The following is a 23,718-nucleotide window of genomic DNA, read 5'->3' as shown; positions in this document are numbered from 1 at the left end:
TGGCATGTTTTGGATTGAATGATGCTGGAAGTGAACATGTCTTCTGTTTCACAGAAAGGGCATGGAGCTTTCCCCCAGCATGACTTGCTTCCTGAGTACTTTCTAGGTCATTAACCTTTGTCCCAGTACCTCTTTGGGAATCAAATTCTTAGCTCCATCCACTGAGTACATTGGCTTCTCCTATTTCCTCGACTGTATCCTGAAACTCCTGGTATATATTAACATTCCTGTGAGAGTAGTGAGGAGCAGAAACAGAAGTATGGGGGGGGGAACATATGCATATCTTCCTGGGATATTCCAGATAGATTGAGAGGAAATATCGTCTGTATCTATGATATTGATGTAATGTGTTTGAGCCTTGAAGTCTGGGCTAATGACTCTATTGTCTTTGTTCTTTACAGATACAAGCAGTAAGTCCAATACATTCTCAGCAATAGACTTTCTTCTGGACCTTCCTATGAAGCCAGAACCACATGCACCATCCTGATCCTGGTGAGCATGTTTGGCTTTTTTACTTATTCACTTCTGTTTTGTCCTTTTAGATGGCCCTAGTTGTAAACCCAAGCTGTTGGCTGATGAAAACATTTCTTCACTTGTATCTTTGTTTCTCAACATTGTGTCCCTTTGTGCTGATTAGCAGTGACAACCCTGTCTCTAAGTTCTGTTTGTCTGCTGGGTAAGGCAAACATCGTTTTTTCCAAATATGGCCTCTGGGCTCTAAGTTCCCTCCAGGACATTCAATCGTGTATTTAATAAATTTTTCTTTTTATGTTTATAGTCTTATAAACTATGCCAGTTAATCTGTTGGGAATTTTGCATCCACTATTGAATAACAATTGAAATAACTCATAGTAGTTGTAGGATACAAAAGAAACTGTCGGGGAAAGGGGAACCCTTCCAAGGCCGAAGAGTGAGCTCTTGTCTTACACTAGGAAGTGAATTGTCCGAGGAGACACACGTGCTCACAAAGCAAGAGACTTTATTGGGAAGTGACGCCTGGGCAGAGAGCAGGAGGGTGAGGGACCCCAGGAGGACGGCTCTGCCACGTGGCTCACAGCCTCAGGTTTTATAGTGATGGGGTTAGCTTCCAGGTTGTCTCTGGCCAGTCATCTCACTTGGCCCATAGTCTGACTTAGGGTCCTTCCTGGTGGCTCACACATCTCAGCCAAGATGGATCCAGCGAGAAGGGCTCTGGGAGGTTGGTCATCTCCTCCCTCTTTTGGCCCCTCCAGGTTAGTTTTCGGGTTAGCTTTCTGCTGCCGCACCTTGTTCCTTATCGGAACCTCCTGTTGTGAGACAGCTCAGGCAAGCGGGCCTGGCCAAGGCAGGTGGTTTTGGTCACCAATTCCCTAACAAAACTATTGTGTTGTAAATAATTATTCAAAGATGTCGCTCTAAAGTAATGTATGGCTTTTTCAGGTTTTGGGAGTTTGATGGTAGAAATCCCATGCTGATTTGAAATTTTTTTTTTTTAAATAACCCCAGTTCTTTAAGGGAAGGGCTCTGATTCTGCTCCTTTATCTTTTTTTTTAATTGGAGTATAATTATTTTACAATGTTGTGTTTCTGCTGTACAAGAAAGTGAGTCAGCTGTATGTATACATATATCCCCTCCCTCCCTCCCTCCCTCCCTCCCAGGTCCCACCCATCTAGGTCATCACAGAGCACCGAGCTGAGCTCCCTGTGCTATACCGCTGGTTCCCACTAGCTATCTGTTTTACACATGGTAGTGTATTTATGTCAAACCTAATCTCCCAACTCATCCCACTGTCCCCTTCCCCTTCTGTGTTCACACATCCATTGTCTATGTCTGCATCTCTGTTTGTGCCCTGGAATTAGGTTCATCTGTACCATTTTTCTAGATTGCACATACATGCATTGATATACAGTATTTGTTTTTCTCTTTCTCATTTCACTCTGTATGACAGACTGTAGGTCCATCCACATCTGTACAAATGACCCACTTTCGTTCCTTGTTATGGCTGAGTAATATTCCATTATATATATATATATATATATATATATGTACCACATCTTCTTTATAGATTCATGGATAAAGTGTCAGTGGACACTTAGATTGTTTACATGTCCTGGCTATTGTAAATAGTGCTGCAGTGAACATTGGGGTACATGACTCTTTTTGAATTATGGTTTTGTCAGGGTATATGCCCAGTAGTGGGATTGCTGGGTCATAGGGTAGTTGTAGTTTTAGTATTTTAAGGGACCTCCATACTCTTCTCCATATAGTGTAGGCGGGTTCCCTTTTCTCCACACCCTCTCCAGCATTTATTGTTTGTAGATTTTTTGATGATGGCCATTCTGACCACTATGAGGTGATACCTCATTGTAGCTTTGATTTGCATTTCTCTAGTAATTAGTGATGTTGAGCATCTTTTCATGTGTTTGTTGGCCATCTGTATGTCTTCTTTGGAGAAATGTCTATTTAGGTCTTCCACCAATTTTTTTTTTCCCACCGATTTTTTGATTGGGTTTTTTTGATATTGAGCTGCTTGAGCTGTTTGTATATTTGGGAGATTAATCCTTTGTCAGTTGCTTCATTTGCAAATATTTTCTCCCATTCTGAGGGTTGTCTTTTTGTCTTGTTTATGGTTTCCTTTGCTGTGCAAAAGGTTTTAAGTTTTATTAGGTCCCATTTGTTTATTTTTGTTTTTATCCTCAGTACTCTAGGAGGTGGGTCAAAAATTTAGGTCTTTAATCCATTCTGAGTATATTTTTGTGTATGGTGTTGGGGAGTGTTCTAATTTCATTCTTTTACATGTAGCTGTTCAGTTTTCCCAGCAACTCTTATTGAAGGGGGCGTCTTTGCTCCATTGTATATTCTGGCCTCCTTTGTCATAGATTAGGTGACCATAGGTGTGTAGGTTTATCTCTGGGCTTTCTAACCTGTTCCATTGATCTATATTTCTGTTTTTGTGCCAGTACCATACTGCCTTGATTACCATAGTAGCCCTGTAGTGTAGCCTGAGGTCAGGGAGTCTGATTCATTTTTTGTTCTAATTCTGTGAAAAATGCCATTGGTAATTTGCTAGGGGTTGCATTGAATCTGTAGATTGTTTTGGCAAGTATAGTCATTTTTACAATATTGATTCTTCCAATCCAAGAACATGGTATATCTCCCCATCTGTTTGAGTCATCTTTGATTTCTTTCATCAGTGTCTTATAGTTTTCTGAGTACAGGTCTTTTACCTCCTTAGGTAGGTTTATTCCTAGGTCTTTTATTCTTTTCGTTGCAATGGTAAATGGGAGTGTTTCCTTAATTTCTATTTCTGTGCATTAATTTTGTATCCTGCTACTTTACCAAATTCATTGATTAGCTCTAGTAGTTTTCTGGTGGCATCTTTAGGACTCTCTATGTACAGTACCATGTTATCTGCAAACAATGACAGTTTTACTTCTTTTCCAACTTGTATTCCTTTTATTTCTTTTTCTTCTCTGATTTCTGTGGCTAGGACTTCCAAAACTATGTTGAATAATAGTGGCAAGAGTGGACATCCTTGTCTTGTTCCTGATCTTAGAGGAAATGCTTTCAGTTTTTCACCATTGAGAATGATGTTTGCTGTGGGTTTGTCATATATGATTGTTATTATGTTGAGGGAGGTTCCCTCTATGCCCACTTTCTGGAGAGTTTTTATCATAAATGAATTTTGAATTTGTCAAAAGCTCTTTTTGCATCTATTGAGAGGGTCTTATGGTTTTTATTCTTTAATTTGTTAATATGGTGTATCACATTGATTGATTTGTGTATATTGAAGAATCCTTGCATCCCTGGGATAAATCCCACTTGATCATGGTGTATGATCCTTTTAATGTGTTGTTGGATTCTGTTTACTAGTATTTTGTTGAGGATTTTTGTGATACCTTTGTCTAGTTTTGGTATCAGGGTGATGGTGGCCTCATAGAATGAGCTTGGGGAAGAGTTTGAAAAGGATAGGTGTTAACTCTTCTCTAAATGTTTGTTGGAATTAGCCTGTGCAGCCACCTGGTCCTGGACTTTTGTTTGTTGGAAGATTTTTAATTACAGTTTCAATTTCATTACTTGTGATTGGTCTGTTTATATTTTCTAATTCTTCATGGTTCAGTCTTGGAAAGTTGTATGTTTCCAAGAATTTGTCCGTTTGTTCCAGGTTGTCCATTTTATTGGCAGAGTTGCTTGTAGTAGTCTCTTATGATCCTTTGTATTTCTGCGGTGTCAGTTGTAATTTCTCCTTTCCATTTCTTTTTTTTTTTTTTTTTTTTTTTTTTTTTTTTTTTTTTTTTTTTTTTTTTTTTTTTTTTTTTGCTGTACGCGGGCCTCTCACTGTTGTGGCCTCTCCCGTTGCGGAGCACAGGCTCCGGACACACAGGCTCCGCGGCCATGGCTCGCGGGCCCAGCCGCTCCGCGGCATGTGGGATCTTCCGGGATAGGGGCACGAACCCGTGTCCCCTGCATCGGCAGGCGGACTCTCAACCACTGCGCCACCAGGGAAGCCCCCATTTCTTTTTTTAAAAATATTTATTTTTGGCACACAGCCTTCTCTCTAGTTGTGACACGCTGGCTTGAGTGTGTGGCTCAGTAGTTGCAGCGTGCGGGCTTAGTTGCCCCACGGCATGTGGGATCCTAGTTCTCCAACCAGGAATCAAACTAGCATCCCCTGCATTGCAAGACCATTTCTTTATTTTAAAAAAATTACTTACTTAATTTTTTTTTGGCTGCATTGGGTCTTTGTTGCTGTGTGCAGGCTTTTCCCTAGTTGCAGCGAACAGGGGCTACTCGTCGTTGCGGTGCTTGGGCTCTAGCGCACGGGCATCAGTAGTTGTGGCCTGGGGGTTAGTTGCTCCACGGCCTGTGGGATATTCCTGGACCAGGGATCGAATTCCTATCACCTGCATTGGCAGGCACATTCTAACCACTGTGCTGCCAGGGAATCCCGTTTGCTCTTTAGCTCTTCTAGGTCCTTGTTAAACATTTCTTCTATTTTCTCGATTCGTGATTTTGGATCATCTTTACTATCATTATTCTGAATTCTTTTTCACGTAGGTTGCCTATTTCGTCTTCATTTATTTGGTCTTGTAGGTTTTTACCTTGCTCCTTCGTCTGTAACATATTTTTTTTGTCTTTTTTTTTTTTTTTTTGATGAGTGGGGCTGTGTTCCTGTCTTGCTGGTTGTTTGGCCTGAGGTATCCAGCACTAGAGTTTGTAGGCTGTTGAGTAGAGCCAGGTCTTGGTGAGGAGCTCAGGTCTGACTCCTCATTCCTCACAAGTTTCTGCTTTTAATCAAATAAGGGATGTTCTGGGAAGGTTTCTTTCTTCATGTGTTGATTCTCATCTGCCTCCAGCTCAAGATAATCCCTATGCCAATGTGGCATATTTTGGTCCCCTGCCTTTGTATCTGATAAATTCAGCAGAAACACTCTTTCTCATAGTAAGAGTTGCCTCTTTGCAGGGAGGGTCTTATCAGCTAATCAACTGAGGATGTGAAAGTTTTCTCTGGGGGGTTTATCTAATGTATTCAGTCTTCAGAGGCTCTGTGTAAGCACTTAGTGGCTTACCTAGATGGTCCTTTGAATAGGGCTCCATTATGTGGAATATAAAACCTGTTGTTTCCCCAAGAAAATTATGAGCTTTGTAATGTTTTCTAAATCAAGATCCCAGAAGTTTTCCTTGGTGCAGTTATTATATTTTTTCAAGAATTCACATATTTTGGAAATGTTCTTAGTGCTGATGAAGTCACGCAATGGTTTGTGCATGCACATGCACTTGTAGGGAGTGCTTGTCCCTTGTCAGTTTACATGGTATTTTTAGCTAGAACTTCTTAGCGTCTTTCATACCAAATGATTTATATACATGTAGATTAGCAAATCACTGTCACTAACTCGTTCTCACAGAGAGTGGGTGTGATCTTTGGCAGCTCAATTCAAGAGTAAATACCTCAAGGGAGTTCCCTGGTGGTCCAATGGTTAGGACTCTGTGCTTTCAGTGCCAAGGGCGGGGGTTCCAGCCCTGGTTGGGGAACTAAGATCCCACAAGCTGCAAGCCATGGCCAAAAAAGTAAATACCTCAAAATATCCTTAAAGGTTTTATATCTTCATCCATTTAAACTCATTAAGTAGATAAAATATACAGCAGAGTTTTACCCACTGCTTTAATTCAGTGTCTTATTTACTCTTTAATTCAGTGTTTTATTCACTGCTGTGAGAACTACATTGCCCAGAGGACCCTGAGCCAGCAAATTCACGTCAATGAAGGTCCAGGACTGGGGCATTTCCATGCGTGCCATTGTGTCAGGACGGGATTTCCGGCATTTTCCTAGTGGCAGTCTGTTTCCTACTCAGAGGTTCCACAGCTCTGGGTCTGGTCCGAGGTGACCAAATTAAAGAGGAGACACGACCAAGAGGAATTGTTGTCCTTGCTGCACAGAGTCGGATCTGAAGCACTGGGTTGCTCCACCCACAGACTCCGATGGCGGCGGCTGTGCTGAGGGACCCGCCTCAGGTAAACAAACGCTCGTCCTCCGGGCCCTCACCACCCTCACTCCACCAGACACTAAAGCCCTGAGTGTGGGGCGCTTGCTCCCGTGCCCGCAGCCCAGGATGGTGAGGCGGCCATGGGTGGGGCCCTGTTTCTGACAGACTGTGTGATGGCACGTGGCAGAGGGACACAGGTGGAGGGACCGGCAGGTGCAAAGGCTGGGAGGTTGGAGGATTCAGGAAACCTGTTCCTTTAGGGAACAGAGCATTGAGATGGAGTGGCCCCTGGATTGGCAGGCTCAGGGGGTTGTTTCTTCATTCTGAAGGCCTTGGGAACTGTGGGGAATTTCAACAAAGAAGACAAATGAAGTTTTCCAAGAGGCTTTTTAAAGGAAGAACAGACTGGAGAGGTTTGATGACAGTGAAGCACAGGGCGACTGAGTCCTTGTGCAGGTCACATAGCTGCTAAGAGTCAGCACTGAAGCCTAAATCCCAGAGTTCAGACAGCCTGAGGTCTCTTTGCACCAGTGGTGAGCAGACCTATAATGGAGACCAGAGCCCACTGAGCTCCACCATGGTTGCCTGCCTCCACTGGCCTCTGCCCAGTGGTTCCCATAACAGTTGAAGTGCTTTTAGAATCTACACAAGTAAGGGGAGGGTGTCCCAGGGTCTCACTGATCATGACCCTATGAATGTGGTGTCTGGGGTTGTGGTATCCTGGGACCCTGGAGAAACGTCAACCGAGGCTGGAGGTTATATGGAGGTGTTCCCAATTCCAGAACTTAGTAAAGTCGTCAAGGGCATAGGTACCAGTATGTGCCAGATGCTTGAAGGTGAGGCCAAGCTGGGAATATTCAGGGAATGTAAGTCTCCTTCTGATGAGAACAGAGCAGGGAGGCAGGACTCAGGCCTGGAATGTCTCCCTGAGAAGTGGGTGTTGATTTTGGAGGTGGTAGGAGCAGTGGGGGGATTGGGTCCTAAGATGGAGGTGAACTTACACATGCCTTAACCTATCCCATCTAGCTGCAGAGAAGAAAGGTCTAGAAATTTGAGACAGTTCAGCATTAGACACACATGGGTGGGGCTTTCTGTCACATTCAGGAAGGGGAATGCTTGTCCTGGTGGTAATATTATTAACAGGTCAAGAAGAAGAAAGTAGGTGTCAATTCTGGGTCTCTTTCTTGGGCACCAGGTTGGAGGAAGTGGTCTCTCAGACCTAGGTAAAAGGTTTTAAGAGACGTAGCCATGGAGGAAGGAGAGGATAATCTAGCAGCCATGGTTTCCAAGGGAAGAGTAGACAGGAGGTGAATGCAGAGGCCCAGGAGTAACTGAGGCAGGAGGACCCTGAGGATGGGGCTGCTGCTTATTCACCATTCTTGACTCACCAGAATTTTGTGGTGACCTTCTGTGGATCCTCTGAGGCTGGTTGATGAGCTCAGGGATGAATAGGACACCCGTGAGTTACAGGCAGAATTATGACCCCCTAAAGTCTTATGTTGAAGTATTTATCCCCAGTAACTCAGCATGTGACTGTGTTTGGAGATAGGGTTTTTTATTAATATGAACCCTCATCCAACATGTCCAGTGTCCTTGTAATAACAGGAAATTTGGGCTCAGACACAGAAGGAAGACGAAGTGAAGTCAGAGGGAAATGATAGCCATCAATAAGCCAAGGATTGAGGCTGTAAACGCAACCAACCCTGCCAACACTTGAACTGTCAGAAAATAAATTTTTGTTGCTTAAGCTAGCCACCCTGTGGTACTTTGTTGTGGTAGCCTTAGCAGGAGGTGGGGTCCTGCAGAGGTCTGTAGTAGCAAGGCACTCTCAATGCTGTATGATGAGTAACAGGGAGAAAAATGGAATTCCTGTGGCTGTGGGGATGCACTTATGGGGTACACAGATGCCAGAGGTGCTAAGAAAGATGTGCACACAGCAAGGGAGCATGAGCTGATGATTCCACATCCTTGGTTTGAGGGACTTAAGAGTGCAGGTGGAGTCTACATTTGGTTGTACCTGGGAGGTACACTCTGCAGTATCCCAGGGATATGTCCTGGCTGGGGGCTAGTGGGGCCTTGCAGGCAGGACAATGAGGAGAGAGTGACATTAGCGGCACCAGGGCCTGGTGTCGCCTCCGAGTTGGAGAGCTTGGGAGGAGGGTAAGCATGGGATAGATGTGTGGGTGATGGGTTGTGGGTCCTTGGGAGAGAGGCTTTTTGTGATTTCATCTCTCCCCATCATGGCAGGGTAATGTGACCTTTGAAGACGTGGTTGTGTACTTCTCCTGGGAGGAGTGGGGGCTCCTTGATGAGGCTCAGAGATGCCTGTACCACGATGTCATGCTGGAGAACTTTGCACTTGTGACCTCACTGGGTAAGGCCCTTGCACCCACCCCAGTACCTTGGGCTAGACTGATCTTCTCACATTTGAACAGTAGGTCCTGTCTCCTTTCCCAGTTCCCTGGCTGGGTCCTGTGGTTGACAGGGCTGGGCTCTTGTCTGTGCCAGCAGTTGCCATTGCTAATATATTGACTACCTTTGGGGACGATGGGCTTTTTTTTGCCATGCCCTATGACTTGTGGGATCTTAGTTCCCCAACCAGGGATTGAACCTGGGCCCTCGGTAGTGAAAGTGCAGAATCCTAACCCCTGGACTGCAAGGGAATTCCCATGGGCTATTCTTATAATATGCAGAATTGCTCTGGGCCAATGCTAGTCCATCACCTGTCCTGTCGTTGCCTTAGGACTCAGGTCCCAGGCAGTTGTTCAACTGGGGTTCAGAAAGAAGAGTGCTGGGATGGACATGACTCCAGCCATGGCGAGATGGGCTCAGAGCAGGTCTCTCTTTGGTGAATGGCAGCTGACAGAGGGCATGACATCAAGATGGTGATGCCAGTGACCACACCTCATTTCTACCTTTCCTTCCTTACTGTGGACACTTCTATAACTTCTGATTCTTCTCTGGGTCCCTGGCTGTCCCCACCTTTCTACCTTCATGTGTCACCTTTTCTCTACTGTTCCCCCTACAATGTTCTCCAAGATTAAGTCCCACATAATGTGCTGCAAGGTATGCACATAACATTAAATAGACTTTGAATACCATGTAGTTGCAACCATATCTTCCTGGGCCTGGATACTTGAACACAGCACTCAAGGCCCTCCTGAAGGGTGTTGGCAGAGACGTGAATTGGAGATGTTTCTTCCTGTGCTGCACACCACCCTGACAGCCTCCATCTTGCAAGGGCTCCCTACTTCTTAGGGCTTTCAGAGACCCAGTACTGCAAAGCAGCTCTTTCATCAACCTCATATTGAAAACAATCCAGTGGCTTTATTCTTTGGTGTGTCTGACACATTCGTGTTGGGGCTGCCCCCCCACCATCAAAGACAACATGCATTTCACCAGCATTTCTGTGCTTTCAGGTTGTTGGTATGGAATGGAGGATGAGGAGGCATTTCCTGTGCAGAGTGTTTCTGTAGAACAAATGTCACTGGGCAAGACTCCAACTCCAGATCCATCCATTCAGAAGACTCACCCCTGTGAGAAGTGTGTCATGGCCGGGAGAGACATTTTGTATCTGCCTGAGTACCAAGGATTGCATCCTGGGCAGAAATCATACACCTGTGAGGCATGTGGAAAACAATTTTGGTTCAGTCCAAACAGTCACCAGCACCAGAAGCACAATGATGAGAAGCCATTCAAAAGGGACATAGATAGGGCCTCATTTGTGACGAGCTACAGGTTCCATGTTTCAGGGAAGACCTTTACCTGCGAGGAAGTTGGGAAGGATTTCCTGGCTATGTTGAATCTTCTTCAGCATCAGGCCACTCTCAAAGGGGCAAAGCCACACAGCAGCTTCAGGTGTGGGGAGTCCTTTCATAGTGGAAAAAGTCATTACAAGTACACTGAGTATGAGAAATTGTTCAGCTATGAATACACACTTTTTGAGGATGAGCAACCTCACACTAGAGAAAGTTACTATGACTGTGAGAAACCCTTTAACCAAAGCTCCATCCTTATTAATTGCCAGAGACCTGACACAGAAGCCAGGTCTTATGAGTGCAGTGAATGTGGGAAATCCTTTAGCCAAAGCTACAGACTCATTCAACACCACAGAAGTCACACTGCAGCAAGGCCTTATAAGTGCAATGAATGTGGGAAAGCCTTCAGCTACAAATTAAGACTTGTGCAGCACCTACAAATTCACACTAAAGTGAGGCCTTATGAGTGTGGCGAATGTGGGAAGTCCTTTAGCTACAGCTCCACTCTCATTAAACACCAGAGAGTTCACACTGGAGCAAGGCCTTATAAGTGTGGTGAGTGTGGGAATTCCTTTAGCCAAAGCTCCAACCTCATTCAGCACCAGAAGATTCACAGTGGAGCAAGGCCTTATAAATGTAGTGAATGTGGAAAATCCTTCAGCTACAAATGCAAACTTGTGCAGCACCTGCGAATTCACACTGGAGAAAGGCCTTACGAGTGTGGGGAATGTGGGAAATCCTTTAGCCACAGCTCCACTCTTAACCAACACCAGAGAATTCACACTGGAGCCAGACCATATAAGTGTGACGAGTGTGAGAAATCCTTTAGCCAAAAGTCCAACCTCATTCAGCACCGGAGAGTACACACAGGAGAAAAGCCTTATGAGTGTGGGGAATGTGGGAAGTCCTTTAGTCAAAGCTCCCACATCATTCAACACAGAAAACTTCACAGCAGATAACCTCATGAATACAGTGACTGGGAGAGAACCAGTTACAGCCAATGGTCTGTAATTAAACAGAAGTTCACAGCCTGGATAAATTTTATTCGTGCAGCAAAGTTGGGAAAACCTTCATCTAAGGGTCTCTGAGACCTACAGGGAACATGGGTTTTCAGTGTACTAGAGTGTCTTTGTGAGGGAGCCATCTGCTTGACATTGAACCTCATACAGCTGAGCATCCAGGGTGGGAAGTTTCCCCAGGAGTTGTAGGTTTGTGGAAAGCTTTTAGGATCCTCTTTGTATATTCTACTGCTGGCTCCATTGCCTGAATTATGTATGTCCCTTCCAGTTTCTGTGGCAGAAGCCTCACCTTTACCAGTTAGTAGTTTCCAGGTTCCAATAGTATGTATGTCCCTTGTCATGATCAGGGAAGGCAGGTGTCTCTGTCCCACTCTCTACAGAACAGTAGGAGGAGTTTTTTCAAGGGAGGAAGCACCTCTAGTGCCTCTCTGAGAAGTATAAATCAGTTCTTTTCCCACGGATATCTATCACATAATGCTGAGCACTACTGTGGGGAAGCTGTTCCCCAGGTACTGCAAAGGAACCACGTGCCTTCATGTCTAGAGCTGGGTTTTCTGGTGTTTGTAAGACGGGGGTGAGGCTGGAATGTAAATTCACACACAGTGGATGTGATTCATATGCACTGGAGGAGGCTGTGGCAGTGAGAGAGGTGTGCCTCTTCTAAGGTGCCTTCACAAATGTTCAGTGACTGTGGCTACATTGTGTTGGGTGAGGTGTACATGCCATAGCTGTGTTCTTCCTGTCATTGGCAGAGCTAATAAAGTGTATATTTGTGTAGCCTCCCGGCTGCGCACTCTTAAGGATACTGCTGCATGGAGACGAAAATGAGAAGAGACAGAGGGAGAGAGTTTTTGTGACCTAGCGGCTCCTGCCAACTCAGACATGATCTTTATGAATACTGTCTGCCCTTCCCCAGCTTTCTAAACCTCTGGTTATGAAAAAAATGGGGGGAATTAGATTTCTATTTAAACAAATCCTTACAAAGGTTTATTGACATATAATTGATTTCAGTTGTACAGTGTGGTCAGTTTTGACAGTGTAAAAACCATGAAACCATTAAAAATAATCCTGATGGTTGTCATCTGTAATTCAGTTACTTCCCTTTTATTTTTGGCCACACCACACAGCTTGTGGCATCAAGCCTGGGCTGTGGCAGTGAAAGCCCAGAATCCTAACCCCTCAGCTACCAGAGAATATACCCTTTTAAAATGTCTTTCTGCCCTCACATAAATTAGTTTGTTTCATAGAATTTTGTTTACTTTTTAAAAATTGTGTTTTCCCTCCATGCTGCCTAATTGTTTTCTGATTCATAAATGTTTGCTTATGTAAGGTACTTCATTCTTTTCATTCTTTTTATAGCTGAGTACATATCCTCTAGATGAACCACAATTTGTTTACCCACTTTTCTGTTAATGGCCATTTTGGCTTCCAATTTTCGGCTGTTACAAATAAAGCCTTATGTGTATACACAATGGAAAGGAATGGGCAATAAAGCCGCCTTTTTTTTTTTCATGTTAGGGGTATAACTTGTTTCATCTAGCCCCACTATATTAAATGAATTATGTAACACATAAACCTCTTCAGAGTCCATTTCTAAGATGTAAAAACCTTTCAATAGCTTCAATATCAGTGCTCAGACTTCCCACTATTAAAGCTTTTGTGTTTCATAAATCTCTTTAACCTATAGGTAGGTAGATAATTACATCTTTGAAGTTCCCCAATCATTCCACTGGAGTTTGCAATATGTTTGCAATATTCTATGTGGTTTGTTGGGTCTCTCAACTATTAACATGCTGACCACCCCACCAATTTGAAGAGATTAGGGTGGGCAAGTTGAAATTCTTGATGGTGCACAGCTGTTGCATTGTTTTTACTACCACAGCTCCACACAGCCAGGCAATTTTTTCAGGTACTGTAATGTGCAAGAATGTGAGGAACTCTCCTTCCTTCCTACACCCTAATTCCCAACCCTTGTGGTGTAAATTTGCAAAGGAAGCATGAACCCGTGGAACACCCCCATCCTTCCCTTGGACCCTAATAAAGGCAGCTTCAGGTCCATGCTCCCTCTCACCCACAACCTCACTGTGGCATGCCCCTAGGGGTGCCTTCTAGGATCTGTGAGTAATGTTCCTCAACTTTGATAGTTTTGAAGTGCTTCCTACCACCTCTTGTAGTTCTCTTATCATGATCAGAGGTAGGAAGCACTTCAAAAAACTAAGAGAACTGCAAGGGGTGGCCTAGCCACAGTGTTGGTTAGCCCTGGTGGAGGTATAAGTGTTTTCCAGGTGAGCCTTGGGCATCCCCAGCTGAGAGTCACTGCTGCCACTAGGCTGGGAACCAGAACATACTAGCCTCAAAGTGACTTGAAAGGAATGAAAACCTGTCAAAAAGTACCCCCCCCAGAGCACTCCACAGCTATAAGCAGAAAAAGAATCACAACCTGTAAGTACACCAAGGGAAATATTTGAGCCCTGACTTTTGCAAGACTTTAACTGTAGTGGTAAAGTGGAATAGAATACTACATAAAAACAGGGGCACTTCCCTGGTGGTGCAGTGTCCACCTGCATCACAGTTTACTCCAACTCCATCCAGTAATATCTTTGAATGAGGAGGAAGGGATTGGGAAAGTACTAGGGGAAAAAAAACGTACGTTTTTATATGTTTGCTTTAAAAAGTGCCCTGGGGATTTGATAGATGGACTTAAGTCAGCCAGGATTAGCTAGGAGAAAACATCTAAATCCGTGAAAACTACTTGGTGTCAGGGAAGAGTCATCAAAAGATGTTGAGATCTGAGAAGTAACCCCACACTGGCTGTGTTGAATTTGTCAGCCCTCAAAATTTCTTAACTTTCACAGTAGAAACTTGGAAGGGAGAATAAGAAAAAAGCCAGCTTCATGAAACTGGCCCAAAATGGGGGAAATGCATATCAAAGCACATTTGTCACTTTTGAACACACCTACTTAGAAATCCTTACTGTGTGTGCCACAACATTATTCTAAAAAATAATTTTAATTATGAAAATTAATAAAATTGTTAATAGGATGAAAGTTTCTAAGGAGAAATGCTGATTTAGAGTAACAAGTGCAGGGGATTGGGTTCTAAATTAAAGTTTGGGGGAAAAGAAAGCCTCATGGGTAGGGCTTCCCTGGTGACACAGTGGTTGAGAATCTGCCTGCCAATGCAGGGGAGAGAGGTTCAATCCCTGGTCCGGGAAGATCCCACCTGCCACAGAGCAACTAAGCCCGTGCACCACAACTATTGCACCCATGTGCCAACACCTACTGAAGCCTGTGCACTTACAGCCCCCCTGGCTCCACAGTGAGAGAAGCTACAGCAATGAGAAGCCTGTGCACTGCAAGGAAAAGTAGCCCACACTCACCACAACTAGAGAAAGCCCGAGCAAAACAACAAAGATCCAACACACACAGCCAAAAATAAATAAAATAAATTTATTTTTTTTAAAAAGCATCATGAGGTAAAGGATGTTCCAAATCCACATTTGATTAAGGTGAGGGCATGAGATTTGGGGGGGTGGGAGGAAACACCATGGTAACATGCTTGAGGCCAGAATATACTTTCAACTGTACAAGGAAAATAAGGCCAGTGCAGGTCAGAGATGTCACTGGGCCACAGATAAGAGACTATTCCACTGCAAGGATTCAGACCTTTGGAGCAGAGTTATATTTTTGGCTGGGGTCGTAGTACTTTGAGAGCACATCCTTTCAAAAGGGAAGCACACAATAGGGAGCCCAGCTTACGAACCGAACGCAGAAAGGAGCGAATTGTCAAGGGGAAGAGAGAGATGCCCCCTTAACCAGAGGTGGTGGAATAGGCCCTGTGAGAGCACCGCCAGCCGCGCACCCGGGAGGTACGCCCCCACAGCAACAGATCGTCAAGCAACACTCAGAGACGCATAGCCCCAGGAGAAAACCGGGCCCACGAGTGAGTTCAAGCTGTGAGTGTCCACCAGACCCCACAATTCACGTGAATTCTCGCAGTTAGCGGCGTTAGCGGCGTTATTCATAACTGCACCAGCAGAGGGACCCCACCGCCAAGAGTCAGACAAACTGCTGGTGGGGAACCCCCACCCGCACAACCCCAGAGGGTGCGGGTCAGGAGGCGCGAGGAGACCTCTAAGGAGTCATAGGGTTTGAAGCCAGGGTGTGCAGCACGACCTTAGGAACCAGCCGACCAGCCCACAGTCGCCCACGATTTTCCGCCTCACCCGCGGCGCAGAGCGCACACTGCCGGCCGGCCGCAGTGTCCTGGCTGCGGGAGGGAGAGGTGGGGCGGAGTCCACCTACCGGAACCTCACGCGAGCCCACTGCCCAGACCATGGGGCCCACCATGGGCCTCCCCGCACAGCTTGGTCTGGCCCGGTTCCCACCTCCAGAGCCTGGAGACCCGGCTCCAGCTCCCCCTTGGCAGCCGGAGCCCCGGCAGGGGCTGGTCGTTCTGGACGGGTGGCCGCGGCCTCTCCCCCATGAATCTGCAGGTACAACCTCCGGAGAAAGCACGAGGCGCGCCCGCCCGGGAAGATCCCGCCAGTCCCCCGGAACTCCGCTTCGGGCACCGCGGCCGAATCCCATCCCCTGAAGACGTTGCCCGAGCTCCAGAGAGGAAGAGAGAACATAAAACGTGGCTGCCAAATGGCGCCCGACAACCGGCACTAACGTCAGCGGGACGGATCCGGATCCCGGACCGACGAGGGCGCACCACCGGCCCCCTGGGGTGCTGGACCTAGTCCCGGCTTACCTCGGAGCATATCTCTCAGCCCGGGACCGTCACTCGTGTCCAGCTCCACTCGGCAGCAGGAGGAGCCCCGGCGGAGGCTGGTCGTTCTGGCAGGGCGGCCGCGGCCTCTTACCCCCGCCATGAAGCTGCAGGTACAACCTCCGGAGAAAGCACGAGGCGCGCCCGCCCGGCACGACCGGGACGATCCCGCCAGTCCCGCCGGGCTCCCGGAACTCCGCTTCGGGCACCGCGGCCGAATCCCATCCCCTGAAGACGTTGCCCGAGCTCCGGAAGGGAAGGGAGAATATAAACGTGGCTGCCAAATGGCACCCGACAACCGGCGCTAACGTCAGCAGGACGGATCCGGATACCGGACCGACGAGGGCGCACCGACGGCCCCCTGGGGTGCTGGACCTAGTCCCGACCTACCTCGGAGCGCATCTCTCAGAACTGGACCGTCACGCGGGTCCAGTTCCCCTCGGCAGCCGGAGGAGCCCCGGCGGAGGCTGGTCGTTCTGGCCGGGCGGCCGCGGCCTCTTCCCCCCCGCCATGAAGCTGCAGGTACAACCTCCGGAGAAAGCACGAGGCGCGCCCGCCCGGCACGACCGGGACGATCCCGCCAGTCCCGCCGGGCTCCCGGAACTCCGCTTCGGGCACCGCGGCCGAATCCCATCCCCTGAAGACGCTGCCGGAGCTCCGGAAGGGAAGGGAGAATATAAACGTGGCTGCCAAATGGCACCCGACAACCGGCGCTAACGTCAGCAGGACGGATCCGGATACCGGACCGACGAGGGCGCATCGCCGGCCCCCTGGGGTGCTGGACCTAGTCCCGACCTACCTCGGAGCGCATCTCTCAGAACTGGACCGTCACGCGGGTCCAGTTCCCCTCGGCAGCCGGAGGAGCCCCGGCGGAGGCTGGTCGTTCTGGCAGGGCGGCCGCGGCCTCTTACCCCCGCCATGAAGCTGCAGGTACAACCTCCGGAGAAAGCACGAGGCGCGCCCGCCCGGCACGACCGGGACGATCCCGCCAGTCCCGCCGGGCTCCCGGAACTCCGCTTCGGGCACCGCGGCCGAATCCCATCCCCTGAAGACGTTGCCCGAGCTCCGGAAGGGAAGGGAGAATATAAACGTGGCTGCCAAATGGCACCCGACAACCGGCGCTAACGTCAGCAGGACGGATCCGGATACCGGACCGACGAGGGCGCACCGACGGCCCCCTGGGGTGCTGGACCTAGTCCCGACCTACCTCGGAGCGCATCTCTCAGAACTGGACCGTCACGCGGGTCCAGTTCCCCTCGGCAGCCGGAGGAGCCCCGGCGGAGGCTGGTCGTTCTGGCCGGGCGGCCGCGGCCTCTTCCCCCCCGCCATGAAGCTGCAGGTACAACCTCCGGAGAAAGCACGAGGCGCGCCCGCCCGGCACGACCGGGACGATCCCGCCAGTCCCGCCGGGCTCCCGGAACTCCGCTTCGGGCACCGCGGCCGAATCCCATCCCCTGAAGACGCTGCCGGAGCTCCGGAAGGGAAGGGAGAATATAAACGTGGCTGCCAAATGGCGCCCGACAACCGGCGCTAACGTCAGCAGGACGGATCCGGATCCCGGACGGACGAGGGCGCATCGCCGGCCCCCTGGGGTGCTGGACCTAGTCCCGGCCTACCTCGGAGCGCATCTCTCAGCCAGGGACCGTCACTCGGGCTGCCCAGAATGGCACCAGCGAGTTCCCGGGAGGACTCAGAAAAATTTTGCAGCAGGCAGTGTACACCTAAAACCATACAAAGATTCATGAAGAACAACGGGTGAAATTTTTTTTTTGGCTGAGCCGTGTGGCTTTGCGATCTTAGTTCCTGAATCAGGGGGATGAACCCGCGTCCTTGGCAGTAAAAGTGCCGAGTCCTAACCACAGGACTGCCAGGGACTGCCCGGATATTTTAATTCTATCATTTTGAGCAGAGGTCTTTCTAAAGCAAAAAAAAAAAAAAAAAGCCCAGAAGACATGAAGGAAATAATTTATAACTTGACCACATAGAAGTTTAAACAAAATCTGTCTCTGCATCGACCATAACAAAGTTCAAAGACAAAAAATGGATGTGGGGAACACTGGTGCTGATGTACATGGAGTGATAAGAATACTGATTTCATCATTACTTACCATAAAAAATAGGGGAGGATTAATAGCCTTTTACTAAATAAACTTCCAGCATATCTGTACAATACAACAGTATGAAAGAGAGAGAATGTGTGTGTTTGAAGTGAGGTTAATGTTGATGGTTAACTGTTCCATGAAAAATTTTTTTAAGGTGCAGAATTTCCTTTGGTTTGGTTTTTTGTGTTTTTTTTTAAGTACATGTATTTATATTTTAAAAGGTAGATAGGCAAAGAAACTAGAATCGCTACAGCAATTTCAAAATCCAAGAATAACGTTGCCCATAATTTAAGGCTTATTTATAGAGCTGATAGAGACCATGTGATGTTTGCAGTCAGACACGTTGATCAATGGAACACAACAGAGAGTCAAACAAATATGCCTAAGCCCAAGTGATTTTTGGCAAATGTGCAAAAGCAATTCACTGGAGAAAAAATGGCTTCTCTATGGTATGGGCAATCGGACATCCACAGCAAAACACAAAAGCAAGCAAGCAAACAAAAAAACCTTAACCTAAACACCTTAACTTCACACCTCGTACAAATTCAAAATGGGTCACTCGGGCTTCCCTGGTGGCACAGTGGTTGAGAGTCCGCCTGCCGATGCAGGGGACATGGGTTCATGCCCCGGTCCGGAAAGATCCCACATGCCGCAGAGCGGCTGGGCCCGTGAGCCATGGCCGCTGAGCCTGAGCGTCCGGAGCCTGTGCTCCGCAACGGGAGAGGCCACAGCAGTGAGAGGCCCGCGTACCGGAAAAAAAAAAGGCTCACTCCCGTTAATGTAAAATTTAACACTAGAACACACTTAAGAGGAAAAAATTCCAAGGAAAAAAAAATGGGGATCTAGGGTCAGGCAAAGATATTTTAAAATCTGACACCAGAAGTGTGATCCATAAAAAGAAATAGAGACATTGGAAGTTTTCAAAATTTAAACCCTAGGCTGTGAAACACCTTCTGAAGAGGATGAAAGGACCAAGGACTGAAGCAGGGTGAAAACATGAGCAAACCACACATCAGATATGAATATGAAAGAACTCTCAAAACTATTATCTTTTTAAAAAAAATCCAAATACAAAATAGACAAAACACAGAACAGGCATTTCACCCAAGAGGAAGAGATACGATTGGATGGCAAATAAGCGCGTAAAAAGATATGAGGCATTTCCTGGGAATGCAAGTGAAAATCATAGCGAGATACCTGGACACATCCATCAGAATGCCTTAAACAACATACAGAATGGTAATAAAATACTGATGAGGTCGAGGAGAAACCCAGTCATTCACCCATCACTGGTGGTAATGTAAAGTGGTACAGCCACTGTGGAAAACACTGTGTCGGCTTCCAAACACACAAATAACAAAAAACAAAAAGCTTTGCAAGTACTGTACAATCCAGAAACTCAACCCCCAGTCAAATAAAAATAGATTGTCAAGTAAAGGATTGACTCAGAAGGTCTAGAATATTCAGAACCAGCACATTCCAAGGAAACGTTGGGCCTTGGCTGGCTCCTGGGAAGCCCTTGGAATGCCTGATGAATGTCCTTATTTAGTTGGGGACTTGGATAGTTGAGGCTAACAGTGTGATTTATGGCAGGGGCCTTGGGCCACGCGGTATCAGTTTGAGCTCCAGGAAGTCAGCTTTGTGGGGTCCTGTGAGTCCTTCTAGGGAGCGAAGCATCAAATCGGAGGGTGGTCTGGAGGACCCCACCTATTCCCCCGCCAGACAACACTTCATGAAAAATGAAAAATCCTAGACTTGAATGGTCTCAGCACCTCTGTTCATCAAAGCCCCAAACTGGAAACAACACGGATTCCTTCAAGGAGTGACTGGTTACAGAAATGGTTGCTGGCAGGGGTAGTCGTGGAAATAGAAGTGTTTGGATATACATAGCGAAGGAAGAATGGACAGGACTGGGCAATGGGTTGTCTATGACATGGGGACATACAGGATGAGGAAGCGCTTCTGGAGTTTGGAAAAGAGTCACTACGTGAACAGTGGTACAATCCATTCAGACAGGGGGAAGTCTGGGGCGTGGCCAGGGTAAAGAAGAAGCAGAACAAGATTTTAGGGTTGGACCACTTTTAATATATCATTTCTGTGAGGCATCCAAGTCAGAAAACCAACTAGATGGTTGTATATCTAATTCTGGAAAGAGTTGAAATCTGGGGTTTATAAACATAGAGTTCTTAATGCCTTAGAAATGGACTAGACCACTCAGAGGTTATTTATATTTTTAATCATATCGGTAATAGACTGTAGGGCCCAGCGTGGAGCAACAGATGCACTTCAAGTTTTAACACCCAGGCAGAGGAGCCTATGGCGGTAAACAGTGCTGTGGAGGAGCATCAAGAAAGGCAGTAGTGAAATGAGAAACCTCTGGTTGTCAGGAGCCAGAGATAACAGTATTCCAAGAAACCAAGATTAGTGAGCCACTTACCTGAACTGCTCTGAAGGAAACCAGGACATGTCACCCCAAAATATCACCCACTGTTTGGCACATCAATTATTTTGAATTCCAGGCACTTATGACACAGCAGATGCAGGAAGGATGCTCTGACACTCCTTTTTCTTCCTGAGAGCAGGAGATAAAACTCCCATGTGAAAGGTACCCTCCCTGTACCAGGAGGAAGACATTCTTAATCACCAGAGACAGGAAATATGAGTGGGAGAATTGGGGACTGAGCAGTTTGTACCAACAAAACTTTACTAATCTCATGCCTATCTTCCTAGTTCACTTCTTCACCATGAACTACCCACAGCCCAAACCCCTTTGTCTTGTCAAATCTTCACAAATTGATTCTTTGTCTAAAAGCTTCCTGTTCTTGTCACATCTTTGGGTCTTTGATCTCTCATGAAAGCTCCCATGTACATGTAAACATTTAATAAAATGTGTGTGCTCTATTAATCTGTCTTTTGTCAGTTTCAACCTTAGGCCCAGTCAGAGACCCTAAAAAGAGGGAAGAGAATTTTTCCTTCCCTACAGCTATTAGAATGTCCAGTAAGATGGTAAATGGAAAGTGAGCATTAGATGTTCACCAAAGAAGTCATTGGTGTCCATGGCAAAAGAGAGCAGTATTTGGAGTCATCTGGTGGGAAACTCTGTATACAGTGAAATAAAGAGCAGATGTCAGGTGAAGATATTGAAAGGTTATATGTTAAACAGGCAAGTGTTCACAAAAGTTCAACTCTTTATTGTTTTGTTTTTTTAAAGAGCAGTTTGGGTTCACAGCACAACTGGAGTACAGCTTGTTCCAATATGCCCCCTCCTCTGCCATCGCTGATTCCCACCACCCCCACAAATAAGAGAGAGAAAGGGACCTCAGAGCCTTCCCCTTCTCTACCATCCTATCAACATTCCGCATCAGTGTGTTGAGTCTACATGCATTAGGGTTCACTCTTGATGTACATTTTGTGGGTTTTGACCAATCTATCTCACCATTATAGTATCATAGAGAATAGCTTCCATCTTAAAAATCCTGTGCTCCCCCTATTCACCCCCACCCACAACCCCCGACCCCCTACAACGCCTTGCAACACACTGATCTCTCTACCCTCTCCAAACTTTTGCCTTTTCTGTAATGTCATACATAGTTGGAACCATAAGGTATGTAACCTCTTCAGATTGCCTTCTTTCAGTGAGTAATATGCATTTAAGGTTCTCCTCCCGTCGCCTCACTGTTCCATAGCTCGCTCACTTCTTTTTAGCACCAAATAATTCCTTTTTATGAATGTACCCATCTGTGTCCATTCAACTCCTGAGTGACATCTCGGTTGCCTCCCAGTCCTGGCAGTTATGAAAAAAGCCACTGTTAATGTCCACGTACAGGTTTCCGCTGTTTATGGTGGTGCGTGTGTGGGTGTGTATATATATATATATATATATTTTTTTAAGTGTCTAGCTCAAAACAAGACTAGTTCCTCCTACATTTATGTCTTTTACCTCACGTTTGGCTTTTGACAGAAAGAAGGACATTTTTCTGAAATGATGGGGCTGGGGAGGCTGAAGTATAAGATGGGTGCAGGCCCATGCATATTCCTTTCTTATGTGGTGGGAAGATGACTCTTGCTGTTTGGGATCTAATTTCTCTGTGAACGATCAGGGAAGATACCAGGCGTAAAGAGGAAAAGTGAAGGTTAGAAAAACATGGAGAAGATTAGTTATAGATGCCGGGGTCTCCAGCACATGAACCTAAAAGATTTCTGGATGTGTACGGTAGATTTGGTGTGTAGGACTTTGAATTTACAGTGCTACCAGCTAGCCACTTTTGGATGTCACACACCACCTCCTCACCACTAGAAAGAAGATGGATAAACATGATTGAACCCCACAAATGGCACCTCTGAATCAAGACGGGTGCTCTCTTTGGGCAAACTGTGACTCTAAGTTCTGATCCCAGGGTTGTTTTATTTTACTTTCTGTTTTGTTTTTGGGCCGCGCAGCTTTTGGGATCTTAGTTCCCCAACGAGGGATTGAACCTGGGCCTTCTGCAGTGAAAGCACCAAGTCCTAACCACTGGACCGCCAGGGAATTTCCCCCCCCCACCAAGGGTTGTTTTAAAGACTGAACTAATAAGAGTTTACACAAGGAGGATGTGAATGTACTTAATGCCACTTACAAATAACAAAATGATAAATTTTATATGATACTTTTTTTTTTTTTTTGCGGTACGCGGGCCTCTCACTGTTGTGGCCTCTCCCATTGCAGAGCACAGGCTCTGTGCAGAGCACAGGATGCGCAGGCTCAGCGGCCATGGCTCACGGGCCCAGCCGCTCTGCAGCATGTGGGATCTTCCCGGACCGGGGCATGAACCCGTGTCCCCTGCATCGGCAGGCGGACTCTCAACCACTGCACCACCAAGGAAGCCCTATATGATACATACTTTAAACCACAATTCAAAACAGAACACCCTCTCCCTGACTCAGACTAAGGGAGTTCCTGGGTCTATCAGAGTCATTGGCAGTGTGGAAAACCAGGGGTCAGCAAATATAAATATTTTCTTCCTCTTGAGGTGAATAAAAATTGTAAAAGACAGTAGTTGTGCATGCTGTAATTCAAAAAAAGGAAAGGTAGGGGTTAATTTTAGCATTTAAAAGCATACACTGTCCACCTTTCAAAGTATTTACACTACAAATTACATGTAATTTCTTGGTTCAAGCAGTGCTTGGAAACTTGCAGAGTAACTGAGCCTGCTGCCAAATCTTTTGTTGGTGTCCATGTCTGCAGACTGTGTGACCCAAATGGGGTTAAGACTGGGGTGGGGGAAGAATTTTGGAGTTTATGTCCATATTTAGTATGTGTAAGAGAGGAAAATGATGTTCCCTCTAGAACCTTCTGAGTTTTTGGCTGTAACAAAAAGACGGATCAAGAAGAGAAAAACAAGGGCTTCCCTGGTGGTGCAGTGGTTAAGAATCTGCCTGCCAATGCAGGGAACACGGGTTCAAGCCCTGGTCCGGGAAGATTCCCACATACCGTGGAGCAACTAAGCTTGGGCGCAACACCTACTGAGCCTGAGCTCTAGAGCCCGCAAGCCACAACTACTGAGCCCACGTGCCACAACTACTGAAGCCTGCGTGCCCAGAGCTTGTGCTATGCAACGAGAAG

The 23,718-nt window shown here is 46.6% G+C and overlaps 1 protein-coding gene across 2 annotated transcripts in view; it reads left to right on the top strand.

The window, feature by feature from the left end:
- The window catches only part of LOC308606599 (zinc finger protein 418-like), a 28,504-nt gene extending 15,746 nt beyond the window's left edge, over positions 1-12,758 (top strand). For both annotated transcript variants that reach the window (XM_081217692.1, XM_081217693.1), the window contains 4 exons: positions 402-492; positions 6,176-6,492; positions 8,712-8,838; positions 9,884-12,758. In XM_081217692.1, the coding sequence (XP_081073818.1) occupies positions 6,460-6,492; positions 8,712-8,838; positions 9,884-11,181 (1,458 nt within the window). In that variant the 5' untranslated portion in view covers positions 402-492; positions 6,176-6,459 and the 3' untranslated portion in view covers positions 11,182-12,758. The remainder of the gene's footprint in view (positions 1-401; positions 493-6,175; positions 6,493-8,711; positions 8,839-9,883) is intronic.
- The last annotated feature ends 10,960 nt before the right edge of the window (positions 12,759-23,718 follow it).

The sequence above is a fragment of the Mesoplodon bidens genome, assembly GCF_964165515.1.
Source record: "Mesoplodon bidens genome assembly, chromosome: 18".
NCBI lineage: Eukaryota > Metazoa > Chordata > Mammalia > Artiodactyla > Ziphiidae > Mesoplodon > Mesoplodon bidens.
Note: the sequence above shows the minus strand (reverse complement) of the source record. Positions and strands in the feature narration are given on the sequence as shown.